This window comes from Sturnus vulgaris, chromosome 4 (genome assembly GCF_052056855.1).
Source record: "Sturnus vulgaris isolate bStuVul1 chromosome 4, bStuVul1.hap1, whole genome shotgun sequence".
Taxonomy (NCBI): Eukaryota; Metazoa; Chordata; class Aves; order Passeriformes; family Sturnidae; genus Sturnus; species Sturnus vulgaris.
The window spans coordinates 25,166,119-25,181,798 of NC_142246.1; the positions used below are offsets into that span (position 1 = coordinate 25,166,119).

At 36.1% G+C, this 15,680-nt stretch overlaps 1 protein-coding gene across 5 annotated transcripts in view; it reads left to right on the forward strand.

Annotated features, from left to right (window-relative positions):
* GABRB1 (gamma-aminobutyric acid type A receptor subunit beta1) overlaps window positions 1-15,680 on the forward strand; it is a 121,007-nt gene that overhangs the window by 59,427 nt on the left and 45,900 nt on the right. For all 5 annotated transcript variants that reach the window (XR_015803084.1, XR_015803083.1, XM_088163324.1 and 2 more), the window contains exon 3: window positions 3,280-3,500. Coding sequence is in view for 3 of the 5 variants with exons in the window: in XM_088163324.1 (XP_088019450.1) it covers window positions 3,280-3,500 (221 nt within the window). In the remaining 2 variants the exon portion in view is untranslated. The remainder of the gene's footprint in view (window positions 1-3,279; window positions 3,501-15,680) is intronic.

The following is a 15,680-nucleotide window of genomic DNA, read 5'->3' on the forward strand; positions in this document are numbered from 1 at the left end:
CTCATGAATAGAATTTTTTAAATATGAAAGTTAAATACAGTGTGATTTATTTTCATATCTAGACTGGTGCTTGAGATCTTGGGAAGCTTTCATAAGAAGCTAAAAAAATTCTACTGCCAATTATCTCTACAGATGTGACAGATTCAGAAATTATTCATATAGCCTAGAGCTTGAAAGCACAAAATCCCCAGCAAATTTTACAGGGTAGAAGACAAGTAGTCATTAAATCCTCACTTCACTCACACCACTGTACAATATAAAAAATAATACAAGAACCTCCAAGATGTGTCTAGCCATATGGCCAGCCAGCATTTAATACTTTGCCGATGAGAGATAAGAAAGGTAAGGCTGTATTCCATTAAAAAACAGTAATAAATTTTATAACTATAAAATTTGGGTTATTATAGCACAGCTGTAATTTGCTTTTCATTAAAACAGTCTTTTATTATTCTTTTTAAAATATTAATTTACTGCAACAGGGACTCTCATAAACATGACATCAGATTATTTTTCTTATTAAAATACTGAATGAGTAATACCCTCACATACTGACAAATGGGAAAAAAAAATAGATAATTTGTTCAGTTAAGAAATACTGAGATTCCTTTAGGATGAAGCTCAGATTTTTTTTCCTCATTAACACTTGCTGGCTTGCCATGTGCTTCTCCATGGTATAGCACAATTGCAGACCAGAGGATCACGCTCTACTGTGGTGCTGCCAACAGCAGCATTTTGTGTAAAGCACAGCTGGATGAAACAAATTTTTTCAACAGACTATGATGCTAAACATAGCAACTCAGCTTCTTCTAGTAGTCATAGCCAAGAGACAGAATTTCTTTTTCTTTTATTTGACACATCCCTTAAGATCTTTTGTAGCTTACTGTGGCTATTCTTCTCTTGGTTGAGGTTTGAGAACCAGTGCATAGACACCACTCTCAATTGTTTGGTTTTCTGTAGGACAGCATAACAATTCCACAAAAGCAACCTTAAGGCCTAGTGGAAATATAAAGAAAAGCAAGAAGGAGAAAAGGTAATTATGTATAATCAGAATTTCTGTTCCATCTGTGCTGCAGGCTGCATAGGCTCTGCTGGATCAGGCAGAAGATGTAGAGGATACCAGGTGCAGCACTTTTATCAGTCATCTCTGAAAGCTTTTCTACCTAAAGAGATTTGAAATAGGGCAGGTTAGGAAACAGATAAAACGTATGAAAACTGCACTAGAATGGTGGTGGTTTATGGGGTATTTGTGGTGTTGGGTGGGGGTTTTGTTTTGTTCTTTCTTGTTTGGTTGACTTTTGTTTTGGTTTCTAATTTTTGTTTCCTCTCATCCAATTCCCAACTGGTCTCTGTATAAGTGTAAGAGGAACTAAAGGGCAAACTCCTCTTTAAGTGAGACCCACCTCTAACCCACCTCTATTCAAGTTGTACATCCAAAAACTTCCCTCCTTGTTGTTCACGCTCCTCTGTACCCCTATTTAAATTAAATCACCTACTCAGCAAAGTGCAGCATATACCTCACTGCATTACTTTGTAGTTCCAGGCTTGACCAGCATGGTCTGAAGAGGAAAGATGTTCTGATCTCCTCCTAGGGACCCAAACCAGCAAAAAAACCAAACAAACCTTCAGCATACAACTTCTATTGTCTGTTGTGGGCAGCAGCCAACTTGCAAGCCTGAAAAAGGGCATATCTATGAAATCCTTGCAAGTCTGGGGTCTGTGCTCACAGTGGATGTAATTGTCCTATTGTATATAACCACTGATCATCAATCATGATATTTCATCCATAAAGAAAAAAACAAACAAAACACCCAAAACAACAACAAAAAACAACCCCCCACCAAAACAAACAAACAAACAAACACACACCGAAAAAAAAAAACACACACACAAAAAAAAAACTACCAAAAAAAAAACCTACAAAAAAAAAAAATAAAAAAAAAACCCAAAAAAAAAAAAAAAAAAAAAAAAAAACCAAAAAAAAAAAAAAAAACACTACTGGTCCAGGTCAAGGAAGAGCAGTATTTTTATTAACGACTTTCACTGGTGTATCTGTATTATAGCTCTGTTCAATGCAACATTTCAGGTAAAAAGTCTTTTCGAAAGGTAACAACTCTGCTTTGATTTAATGGCAATGATACAGTCTTAAGAAGCCACTATAGATGAAGAGTGCAAATTGTGTCAGACAGCTTTTATGCTGTTTCTTCAAAAATTAGAGTCCAGGCTAGGATTTGTGACAAGGACAGAAGCAAGGTTTTCTATCACATAAAAGAAAATCTTACTCCTGACCAATTTTTTCAGTAATAGCTATGATTTTAATGCACTTCTACCATAAAAACGTGACAAAGTGACCTGTCACTTGAAAACAGGGCTGGGGGAGGAGATGAGGAAGAAAAAACTAATAGTCCATACTATTGGACTATTAGACTGTTGGACTAACATACTGCTGTTCTAATAATGGTTTAAGAACTCCATGAGTTGCAAAGTACATGGGCTTTTCCACTTGAAAAAATTGACTGCCTTTAAAATCACCAGTTTCCCAGAAAGACGTATACAAGGGAGTAAATCGGACCAGAAGCCTTTAGAACAATTTCTTTTCAGACAAAATGAAAGCTGAAAGGCTGCATAAATGGTATTTCAGTGAAGTTATAACATGATAGCCAAAAAAAAGGTGTTGATTTTCTGTACAGTAAAATCCAATTGACAAGGGCAGAAAGAACCCCATTTCCCAGGCTGAGATATGCCTGGCTACCTAAAGTCATTATATCTGGCAACTCCAGCAGAGGCGGAATAGGAAATTAGCCATTATGTTCTGACGTTGTTTTTGCTCTTTCTGAGGAGGGCTAGACCTTTCTGGATTGTTGGGAGAATCTTTCAAGGTGAAAGGAGGGAATATCAGAAGGAGGGAATATCATAAGAATATCCTCAATGCTATGCAATGCTGTTTGGCTGAGCTCAGCTAAACACTGCCCTTTTCACATTAAAAAGAAAAAAATAGAAACCAAGTTTGATCCACAGACTTGAGACCCAAATGTGCCATCTATTCCCTCTGGGTCAAGGGATTTTGAAAGCCTGATGTAGTCACTGTCACTGGTGAGTGTCAAGTTGACACTAATATGAACAAGCCAAGAGTCATGATCATGTCTAATGGCAATAATGTCCTGATGATCCTTAAATTTCCTATTGCTACTGATATTCAGTTACTGAGATTCATCCAAAAATAAACTTCTGGTCAGTCAATCAGTACGAAAATACAAAAAGCCCTTCTTGTTTCTTCCCTAGGACTACACCCTGACCATGTACTTTCAGCAGTCCTGGAGGGATAAAAGGCTCTCTTATTCTGGAATACCTTTGAACTTAACTCTGGACAACAGAGTGGCTGACCAGCTCTGGGTGCCGGACACGTATTTCCAAAATGACAAGAAATCATTTGTCCATGGAGTGACAGTGAAAAACCGAATGATTCGGCTCCATCCAGATGGGACAGTCCTTTATGGCCTACGGTATGTTGGGGGTTTTATTCTGTCTGTGCTGGCAGAAGTGCAGGTAGAACCAATGCCACATTCCTATGCTTTTTTCCTTGTTTCTCATGTATGAGTCAGCATATACTCCATTTAGTCAACCACATCACACCCAAGGATTTTCCACAGAGCAATAACACTGCCCTTAACAGCTACAGCCATAGCTAACACAGCCTAATGCTTCTTTCTTTCAGCTCTTCTGAGTGTGTTAAAACTATTAAAGAGTTCTTTATTATGGTTCTCACCTGGTAATCAATCACAGCTTACACAAACACTTCCTTGCTTCTAAACTTTTTCCACCAACTCTTTAGGACAATGGGAATTTAAAATTTGGAGTCACTTGAAGAAATGTGATATTTGGTAGAGAATACAAAGGAGATATTTATAAATTTGCATTAATTATTTAAATATTATCTATGTGCCTCAGTATAGGTTTTCTTTAATCTGCCTTGCTTTATAACTGCTACTTCACTCCACAACTGTTTCTTCATACAGTGCAAACCATATTGATCCCTGTAGATAAAAATATATCCTAATTTGAACAGGCATGATCTAACAAGGTACAACTATGAAATTAAAACTAAACCAAGTTATTTTTTATCTTGAAATTGCTGCAGAGCCTGAGTAGGCCTCTATCATATTATTTTTGATGTTAAGGTAGCTTTTCTTGGAAATAATATTGCCTGCCTGAAATAAACTTTGGTTATTGTTATCATTCAACAGTGAAAATAATGTTTTGAGAATATAAACCTGAAAGCATAATTCATTTAATCAGAAAAGAAGTTATAAAGCATAAAACCTAGCTGAAATACTTCAAAATTTTACAAAAGATAGAACTAGTAAAAAAACCCCAAGATTCTGCAGCAATTCAAAATGAAAACAATATATGGGAAATATTATTATTCTATTAGTGAAAATAGAATTTTTAAATTACCTCTTAGCTTATAAAAACATAACCTTTTAAAACACAACACTAATCATGCAAAGAAAGCCTTCCACCCATCAGTTCAAGCTTCTCAAGAAACAAAAAATTATTTTAAAACTATTGTTTTGGCTAGCTATGACTTTGCTTTTGAACTTGTTAGATTCCCAGGCAATGCATTAATATTTATACTGCCAGATCTGTTCTGGTACAGCAAAACTGCTACTTCAGTTGTGAAAAAGAAAATAAGGGACCCATGAGGAATTAGCTATTAGAACAAAGGATGTCATTATCATCTGCTAAACTTGAGCATTTGAAGAATACATCTTCCTCGTTGCCTTCAGACCTCCCACAGTTCCTTTCAATCAAACTGACTCCTGCGGGACGTTTTTTAGGAGAGGATTGTTTGGTCTGGTCTGACAAATTTTCAAAATATTTTTTCTTTTCTTTTCTTTTCTTTTCTTTTCTTTTCTTTTCTTTTCTTTTCTTTTCTTTTCTTTTCTTTTCTTTTCTTTTCTTTTCTTTTCTTTTCTTTTCTTTTCTTTTCTTTTCTTTTCTTTTCTTTTCTTTTCTTTTCTTTTCTTTTCTCTCTTCTTCTCTTCTCTTCTCTTCTCTTCTCTTCTCTTCTCTTCTCTTCTCTTCTCTTCTCTTCTCTTCTCTTTTGTTTTTAGAGCCAGGAACTAAATATATTTATATTCCAGAATTGCCACAGAGGCAAGAATGTGTGTTAGAGCCAAACACTTCCTCACAAGCAGTTGTATACAATATAAACTACACGTTGAAATGTATGCCTCATCTTGCCCCGTGCCCTTAATGCACACTGCCACAGGAGCAACCTCGGACTCTCCCACGCTGCTGGGCTTCCCCACCCTCTCACCCCAGAGAAGGAGCAGGGTCTCAGGGTGCAGCAAGGCCAAGTATTGCCAAATGGGCCCATATGCACTGGTAGGATTGCCATCACCAACCACATGCAGAAAGAGATGCTGAGCTGTCAGGTCTTTCTCACAGCTCAAGCTCATTCACCATGTCTTTTCCAAGAACAAGGCAGCTGTTTAGACACATCTGGTGAACAGACTTTGGTCTGTAGCTGTGAGTAAAAGCACACGTAGTGTCCCCATCCCACAAGAAAGCTCTAACCAAAGACAGAAATAACAAATGAGCTGAAGAAAAAAATGAAGTTAAGATACATTAAAATTTTTTTCATGCAACAGATGTCAGTTATTGCACTAAACTTGCATCTGTAACGAGTGGCCACTTTCCTCATGGTAATAAATATACTTCTGTCAGCCTATAGGTTGCCTTGAACTCATGTAAGCATCAATGTTTTCATATTCCAGATGACACATATGCCTCGTAAGAAACCAAACACGAGAAAACACTGCAGAAAATATTTTTAGGTAAAATTCAGAATTGCCTTTTAGAAATTTGAGCACAGTTCCAATCTAGTCTCACAAGCAGAAAAGAAACTCTGCAGCATATTACCTTGATTTAGCATCTGTGCAGTAGAGAGCATGAAGACAGTATCACCAAACCTCTCGCATGAGTTGTGACCTGCAAGTTTGATTTTCCTTACTGAATACAGAGTATTGGCCTAGCATGACTTGAACAAGAAGAACAACACCAATTATGTTGCAACCAGAGTCTGAGTTCCTCACAAATTAGTCAGGACCTTTAACCATATCTCAAGGATGATTTAAATGCTTCCTTTCCCTCATGCCTCTTGTTCCCTAAACTGCTTTTCAATTTTCAGTCCACAGTTAATGTTACCGTTCAGGCTCAGTTATGAAATTTTACTGGCTTCTTTAAACAGAAATTGGAACAATCAGAACATCTCTAAATTACCTGTTTGCTTGCACCCATGTACACAGCAGTTTGTCATTGATGCAATGTTCAGCCTCAACAGAGCTGAGGAGAAATAAAGCAAGGTTAACCATTTGGCTTTACAGATGAATAAACAAGGGAAACAAGCACATAATACACTGGAGTGGCTTTAGATCATGTAACAAAGCATTATAACTTCACTATGTCTCCATTATTGTATTATTTCTATGATTAATTCAACAATCCCTTTAGCTATTTTTGTCTAGTAACTTTCAGCTATGTCCCCACAGTTTAAAGAACAATGTGTGCTATAAACTTGTGCAGACAGAGAATACTTTTAATCCTTCTGACCTCTAAAATTGTGCATTGTTATTATGTCTTGCTTCAAAAGACAGTTCTGTTAACTGCTCACAGTAGTAAAAAATGTGTAACATTACTAACCAAGTAACTCGTCCTTTCACCCAAGAACTACACACACAAACACATTTAACTCCATAGTAATATTTCCACAAATTCAAATATTTCCATATTTGAATTTCATTTTAAATATGCCAGGGAAGTTGAGTGTCGCTTTTAATTATTATCTACCTGAAGATCGTGTTTCTTCAGATACTGTCAAGTACTCCCACCAGCACCTATTATCATTTTCTGTGGTATAGCTACCTGCTTCCTAAGAAGAAGGAAAAAATCCCTTTGGGTCAATGTGCAAATTTGCAGCACTGTGAGGCTGGTGTATGAGACAGTGCCAGCCTGGTGCTAGTGCAGCTGGTAAAATACTGGTTTATTCTTCTTTTTTTTTTTCCTTACCCATTTTCTCTCATTACTTTTATTGCCTGTTCAGGCAAGATTCTCTAGAAATCTCTCCCAAAGCTCCAGAATCTTAAACCAATACGTACTGTTCCTTCTTTTGCTTCTCTTTTCTCCACCTTTCCCAAGTAAGATGCTAGATGTGTAATGTGTCTTTGAGATATTTAAGGAAACATTAATAATTTATTGTACTGAATTCCATATTCAAATGCTTATGTCATGATGTCAGGAATGGAAGCTCTGACTTAAGTCATCCTTTCCTCGTATTTTATGCCACCTCTTAATTCTTCTCAGATTTTCACTAGCAGAAAAATGACACCATGTTGCTTTGGAGACATCTGCTCTTTTATCATGACATTGCCTCACAATAAACAACAGCAGAATTTCGTGTGCATTGGAAGGAGCATATCCTTCAGAAGAGTTAGTTGTTAAGAAGTGTAACATACCTTCAGTGACACATTTACACAGACTTCTCTCTATTTTGATGTTCAGGCACAAACCCACCTTTGATTAGAGCAATTCTTTATTTCAAGGCAGGGGCACTGAGCATATCATGACAAGGTGTGAAGATCTGGTTTGGAGCATCGGAAACTTTTGGGTTCAGTGACACCACACATTTTTATACTGCTACAGCAGAGGATGCCACTGTGCTAGGCACTGCTATAATTTCAAGAGGACAAGGGGAAGAATAATCATTGTCCTCAACATAAGGATGTTTTTCACCACTTCTTACACAAAGGAAGTTTTCTGTGATACAAACACTGGCAGACAAATTCATTTATCTCCAATCAATTCACAAACGAGAACTGATCCATTTAACATTGGATTTACTAACCATTTATTCATGCAATATCTATGGAAGCATATCCTAGAGGTGGAATGCAGGAAAAGCTGTATTTAAATGCAGAATGTTTAGTTTTTAGTATGATCTTGAAAGTAAATTTAAGTGGAGAATTACCTTTTTACTACCTCAATTTTGGCAATATAGCTGAGAATGTTATTAAAGAAATTTGCTAGCTGTTTATCTCTTTTATTGCAATGAAATTTTTATAGTTTGTGGATTGCTTTGGCATTGCCATGATTTGCAACTATGGATTTTGGCTTTCCTCTAAACACCTTCATGGATTTCCTTAAAGAGTCAGTTATTGAATCCTTTTGAGGACAACTCATCATGGCAACAAGTAGCCGATTTACACCGGTACTCAATAAGAGCCAGCCAAACAAACAGACTGCAGTTCTTCTAAATGAGAAAAAGCCATGTCAACTATGTAGTGAAACAAAGCTACACTTTATTTCACTACAGAAAAAATACAGAGCAAATCATAAAGTAGTATTTGACTAGATGATAATTTTGAAAATCCTACAAAAAATACTTCTTTCACATATCAATGGCAAAATATTTAACAGTGAGCATTTTATGACTCAAAAGAACTAATTTGGGAGTCCCTTTATATTTTTAAACCCTAAAAATATATAAGAACTTTGTAAAAATATATCAAGCAATTATTCATCATTTCTTCCATTTCCCAAAACATTTATTTCCATCTCGGAGGGTCAGCTTTCAGGATTCACGGGCAAATGTAGACATTCCTCAACGTACAGCTACTAGGAAGGGGTGGAGATGAGGGGGGCAGTTCAGATGCACATTGTGGATGCCTGTTCAGCCTGTGACAGGTCCCATTGCACCTGCTGCAAACTTTCTTCCCAACAGACCTTTAAACAAGCATATGTGCCTGCTGGGCAGTCAGCACGACGCCTTATCACAGGCAGAGCACTGCTAGGAGTATTCCTTTAACTCAGAACAAAAAAATGGAGGAAGAGGGCATGGCAAATTCATCCCAAGGCAGAAAGATGGTCTTCTTTGTCCCTTCAGCTGCTTGCAGACTCTTTTAATCGTCTGTCACTCTGTCAGTTCTCTGGTCATCTCCTCTTCCTGGCCTGTAACCCAGTTTTAAGGTCATGGCATGGCTGGCACAAGATGATCACAGAATCATAGAATTGTTTAGGTTGGAAAGGTTCTTCAGGATCATCAAGTCCAACCATTAACCTCATACTGCTATGTCTACCACTAAACCATGCCATATCTACACGACTTTTAAATACCTTCATGCAATATCCTTACTAATTTATTCACATTTATTATACAAAATGAAACATATAAATCAGCATATCAAGGATTTTATAATTCTGGAAAATCATTTGATTAAGAATACCTGAGGCAGATATCATTGTAGTACTATATAACTGAAAGGACACAAATGAAACTGAGGAAATTTAAGACAAAAGTGGGTACAACAGCTAAAACTTATTGGGCATCATTTATGTAGACCTTTACTACTGCAGGTAAATCTGAAAAACTCCAACTGGTTATGGGTTTCTATGTGCAAACCCAAAAGTTTCTTTCTGAATGCCAAGGTTTTATTCAGCATCAAACACAAAATGGAGCTGGCAGGCTCAATAAATTTAACTGGCAATTTGGTAGTTAATAAATAGCACAAACTGAAAAGGAAGGCTGAAAACTACAAGAAAAAGAAGGAAAGATATGGTCCTCTCTGGCCCAGGCCAGGTAAGTCCCAGGTGTAACTCAGAGACAGCCTTGCTCTCTTCCTTTAGCATAAATAGTCTCGGAAACAGCCATGGTGAATCCAGCAGCTGTCCATCCCCAAAAGAGGTGCTTTCCTCACCCCTGAGGAGAGGACTCACACAAACTGAATTCCCTCCAGTGACATGTGTAGCAAACCTCTGCCCTCATACCCCCAGGGTACAGCAGACAGGGCAGAAGCATGCAGCTCTGGGGGAGCAACTATTCATAAACTCCACAGACTGAATTATCGAATAATTCCCTGCGTTTGATTCAGAACTTTTTTCTCCAATTTTACCCAGCTTGTTTTTTATTCCATGTAACATAGGATTTTTGAATACATAACACAGGAAACATTTAATACATAAGGAAGACAAAGAAATACTTCAGGTTGAACTGGTCTCTATAGAGAGTTTATTTAAAAAAAACAGCAGAAACATGCAAGTACTAAACATGGGCTCAGCTTTAAATACATGAGCATTGGCTGCTGTAATCCACAGTTGAAGTAGTTGTGGAGTCACAACTGGCTTCACAGGCTTGAATTTCAACACAAGCTTTAGATGCTGTAATTGATTGCAGCTATCAAGTACAGCACTTCGAAGACCTAAATAAGCATTTTGTAGTGCAGAGCCCACTAAGTTTTTTTCAAAGATGACTTAATTCAAGCACGGTCTAGATCAAATTCATATTACTGAAATGATATGTCAACTATTTAAGTGTATTAATATTGTTAATAACTATTTAACCTCATTAATACTATTAAAAAAATAAAAATGATTAGACAATATTTAACAAATGTTTAATTTTAAAGCTGAAAGGCACTGCAGTATATGGGTTACATATTTTCTAGGCAGCACACCATCTCTTACCATCTTGGTATAAATAGATTTTGGATGATTTTCTTATCCTCTGTTTTACAGACTGTGTTCTGCCTACTAAATCTGAGCAAGTCCTCCTTTTCTCCCATATCAGAAGTGCAAATTATCTTCTGATACTTTGAAATTATTAGTCTTTCACTGTCAACCTGATCTGCATCAAAATTTCACTTCTAAATAAAATGGTCTTAATTTTTTTTACTATGTCTTACTTTTAAAAGAACTCCCTTCCCACCAAAGGCTTATCTCTAGTGTGTATAAGTAACGTTATAGTTGGTTCAAACATATGGGGAGAAAAAAAAAATCAAGTGAAAAAAGAATTTTAATGACAGAGAGTAGCACTGAAGTACTTTTGATCAAGAGGTATTTCAAATAAATTTATATACACGCACCATAAGAATCAGTGCTTCCAATAATAGTATAGGGAAGTTTTTACAAGTATTCCGTTCTTTACTTGCTTTGGGGGATAGGCATTAAATGAGAAAGGAATTTTTGTGTATTTACTAGCTCAGCTTTCACCTCTACACATTCTAAAAGCTCAGATACAGAGATATCTTACAATTCAGTAACCAGAAAGAAAATCCTCACATGCTTTTTTCAACTGAGCCGTGTACCTCCTGTTGTTTCAGTGTAGCCGGTTGGATACACACCACTAAGGCAGCACATACTTAATTGCATACTGTGAAAGTCACTGCTTAAGTTTGCATAATGTCATAATATTTGTTTTTTCCCTTTAATACTGGATTTTTAACACATTTCTTGACACTTTTGCAAAGAACACCAAATGGACATATACAGTTACAACACTTACTTGTATTTTTGTATGGAAAAGGCAAAAACATTTTAAAAACCACTGCAATTTAACTTATATAGCTGGAATATATTTTAGCAGTATAGATTATTTAGCATATGTTTTTATACAAGCTATATACAGGTATATAAAAGAGCTCTATGCTGAGTCCTAATATGTTAACATATTTTAGCATATATCATTCATTATGTGTGTTTTTCAGGCCCTGAACTTCATTAAAAAGCCATTTATAAAAAATAAATCCCCCTCTAATGATAAAAATTTAAAAGGGACAGTAATTAAATCTGTACTTCACTGCAGATGTCCAACTTACTTACTATTAATTTTAAGCATGCTGACAACAATTAATACTGAAGGACAAAATACAAATTTTAGCTGCTTAAAACTAACCACACTGTCATTTTATTTATGTTGATGTTGATTCATGACATCAGTGAAACAGTTGTTCAACCAAAAATCCAAGGGGCATAGGATGAGGCATCAATCTGTACCATACCTGTGCAATAAATGTATCAAGCAGGTAAATTAAGGTCCTAGGGGAGACAGCAAATATTTTACCAGACCTGCTCCAAATTGATAAATGCACTTAGATACAAAAGAAGGAAGAGACTTAATTTATGTGTTCTCTCAAAGAGACAAGCACTTTCCTAATAAACACTACCTGGAAAGCTTTGAAATTCTGAACAAATGCTGGAACAGCCTGTTTACTAGCGACATAAAAGTAAAAAGGAAAATTAGTTGGGGGCTGCAGTTCTCAGAGACATCCCCTTGCTTAAAAGCCCAGAGCTGTCAGGGCATGTTTGCTCTGTGCTGCAGCACGCAGAACGTTGGCTGGTACTGTATGAAGTGTTTAAGGGTATTAGTGTGAGGAGCAACCCTGCACTGATTTAATTCACTACAGCAATCATGTGCAGCGTTTATAAGTAATTTAACCATAAATTAAAATTCATTTTTTGAGGACAGTGCAAAGATGCAAATAATAATGCATTAAAAATATTTCCAGTCAATATATTTTCTCTTTAACCCTCATTCTTCTATAAATATCTCCACTTAAAAAGAGGATTTCTTCTCAAATATCATTGGTCTGGCTTAAAAGTAGCTGCAAGAGAATTCACAATCTAGATAATAGCCAAGCCCTTGAGTATAATAAAATGTAAAAAGCAAAATCACTTACTCCATAAAATGCAGTACTACATTCCTGTATTTGACACTTCTTCTATCTATCCACGTACATGATGTTATAACTGCCAGGACAAAATTACCTGATTTTAAGAGGCAAAATATGTGACAAATAAAATGCTTTAATTTATAAAATCATTAATACGGAAATCAAGCTGAGCAGACAGGAGGTAGGTACTTCAAATACAATTCATGTTTTACAAAACATGGATTTCAAATATAGTTAGACATGATCTTCCAGGGAAGAATCTAGAAATATCAGAAATCCTGGAGTTACTCAGAGCCTAAAGCAGGACTCAAATTGTGGACAAAGTAACTTGAAAATCATTCAGCACTTAAAACCTATAATAGGTAAATGTATATGGGAGTGACCTACACAGGAGTCTGAGCTGACAGTGAGCTATTCCTCAATCTCTGGGTAAATTGTCAGGCAGCAATATCAGCTGCAGCTCCCCCAGCCGGGGTACAGCTCTGTCTACACCCAGAGTGGCTGGTGTCACCTTAGCTGAGGTACCTGCCCACAGGAGTCAGTCTCCAACCTCAACACAAGCAACGTGTCCCACTGACAGAAACACTGGCTCCAATTTCTGAAATTCTATTAAAAAAGCAAACAACAAACTCTCAGATACGGCAACAACAGAAAACATCTACACAAAATAAAACCCAAACTACTAAATAAAACACAAGGACACAAATGGAAAAAAACACAGGTCCTTTTTTGAGTAAAGTCATTTAGAATATACACTCATTACACTTAGCTTCTCTTTGAAAAAAACAGTTGAAACCAAATCAAAACAAACGCATACAAATTACCTGTGCTTACTTATTGCAAAACTAAATGTTTTCCACATATGCAAACTGTCCGGTTCTTCTCATTCACAAGAAAATGCCAAAGACAAAATTTTGCAAGCCACATGCATAACAATAGGCTTGGTTCAACCAGACACCAAGAAGAAATATATATGCTCTCTTATACTACCATCAGTTCTATACATAAGTTTATAGTCTGAGAAGATAAGTTATGTACAAAGGGTAATCTGACATTTCCCATGTATCATGGCACAAGCAGAAGAAATCTGGGGAAGTTTAAACTCTGGGAACTTCTCAGACCTGGGAAGTTTAACTGTCTGATGTTCTGGTGCATGCTGCTGATGTCTCTTTTAGCAGAGCCTCTCTAGCAATCTCTGAGAGCATTGTCATGAGAGACTGCAAATGCAGCATTTTTCACCATCGTTAGATAGATGGATTTGTAAACTATGTGAGACAGTGTGATCAGATGGCTATATTGAAAGCATAAATCTACTTCCAGTCCGGTTCCTATTGTATTTGTGTAAATCAAGAACCTGGAAAATAGATCTGGTGTAGAAAACTTAATATTTTGAGGTTTATTAGTAGATACAAGGTGTTTCAAACTTGTTCTCAACTTTATTGATAAGCCTTTTTACAAACAAAAGACCATATATCTTAAAGCTAGCTATTTTTTATAAAATTAGAGCTAATATTTAGCAGGTTTTAAAGGCCCAACAGTTATCCAGTTAAATTACCCATACGTTTTCAATGCTGCATTTATTAATTTTAATATCTCCTGGCTAAGGGACAGATAAAAAAATTGAACGGACTTTATTGTTAAGTATTTAGTTCAAATAATGTCTAACCCATTTCGTGTTATTTTCTTCTGTCGGAAACCATCTATGGAATACACCTTCAGAGACCAATTTAAAAAAATATTTATTTTATTAGTTCTGAACTATTCAGCAAGAAATATTTCCATACCTGAATAAATGTTTCTGAAGAAATACTTTTGACAAATCTCTAGTCAGATTTTCATGTGAAAAGAGGGGAGAGAATAAAAGATTGTCAGATTATTTCCTAAGAAATTTTTCGTTGACTGCAGCTGGCATAATTTCAAATACTTTTGGCTGCTGGCTTACTTGTCTTGTTACAATGTTTCCAGCTGCTGAGTCGTTCACTGAAAGAGGTAAATGGAAAAGCTATAAAATTAATACTCTAAAACTTTTGGCAGGATTCTAGAAAGTATAGCATTATTTCATTTTTAAAACTATTTCTTTACATGAGACTGATAATTCTGCTCTTTATATAATTTGATAATACAGGGTATACATTTACTCCATCTACAGAGAATTACGAAAGTGCAGAAGGTTTCCAAGATGTCTCTCTGGTATATTAGAGTTAAGCTAAACTGGCACAAGACCTGTATCAGACATATTTTGAAAACACCTAAGGCAAAAATTTCAACTTTTCACCATCTACCTTTGGATGCAAGGAAAAGCAATTCCCACTGAAACACTTCAAGATGAGCCAAAAGAGCTCAGCAGGCAAAACCTGGTTTGAGTAAAAGAAAAAAATGGAAAAAGACTACTCTAAGGAGTAATTTAACTCAAATTCTATAAAGTTTTAAAATACATGCAATTATCCAAGTGTGGGCACCAAGTGTGTATTAAGACTGCTAAGATTTTTGTGTTACCTGGGAGCCCCCTGCTGGGAGTCTGTAGTGAGGAAACAAAGAGAAAGGTTCTGTTTTGAAGGTGTGTCACAGATGTTTCAGTAATATTTAATTATGCTATCTATAGTATGTTAATGCAACCTTATTTAATTTCTCTTAAGCAGATCACTAAAAAGAACTCTACATAGCAGATGCATATGCTTCGTATTAGTTAAGTACTCAAAATACTTTAAAATATCCCTTATTCTCAGAATTCATGATAATACAAATGGACAGCGTATCTGCTAAATATAAGGAATTCAAACTGATGGATGATCTGTGTGGTTATCATGAAAGAAGATATAAACAGAAACAGAATTAGGTTTATTAAAAAAAAAAAGCCCAAAACCTCAGATATTTCAAGAAGAGTAAAATACAAAAAATAATCATTGTCTTTCATGGAAGAATATTATTTTCGTTGCACTACTTGATTAAGATACAGAAAAGTTTTCAGGCACAAAAGTTCCTCTTTAGATCTAACCAAACAAACAAATTTCAGGCTAAGTACATGTTAGAACAATTGCTGTAACTCACAGATCATCAGTATTTTCTTTTCTGAAAAACTCATCTAAAATATTTCAACCCATCCTGTAGTCACTACCTCCTCGTTCTGCCAGGTACAGTCATTCAGAGCTCTGCGTAATTAAACTGCCTGGGTTATGA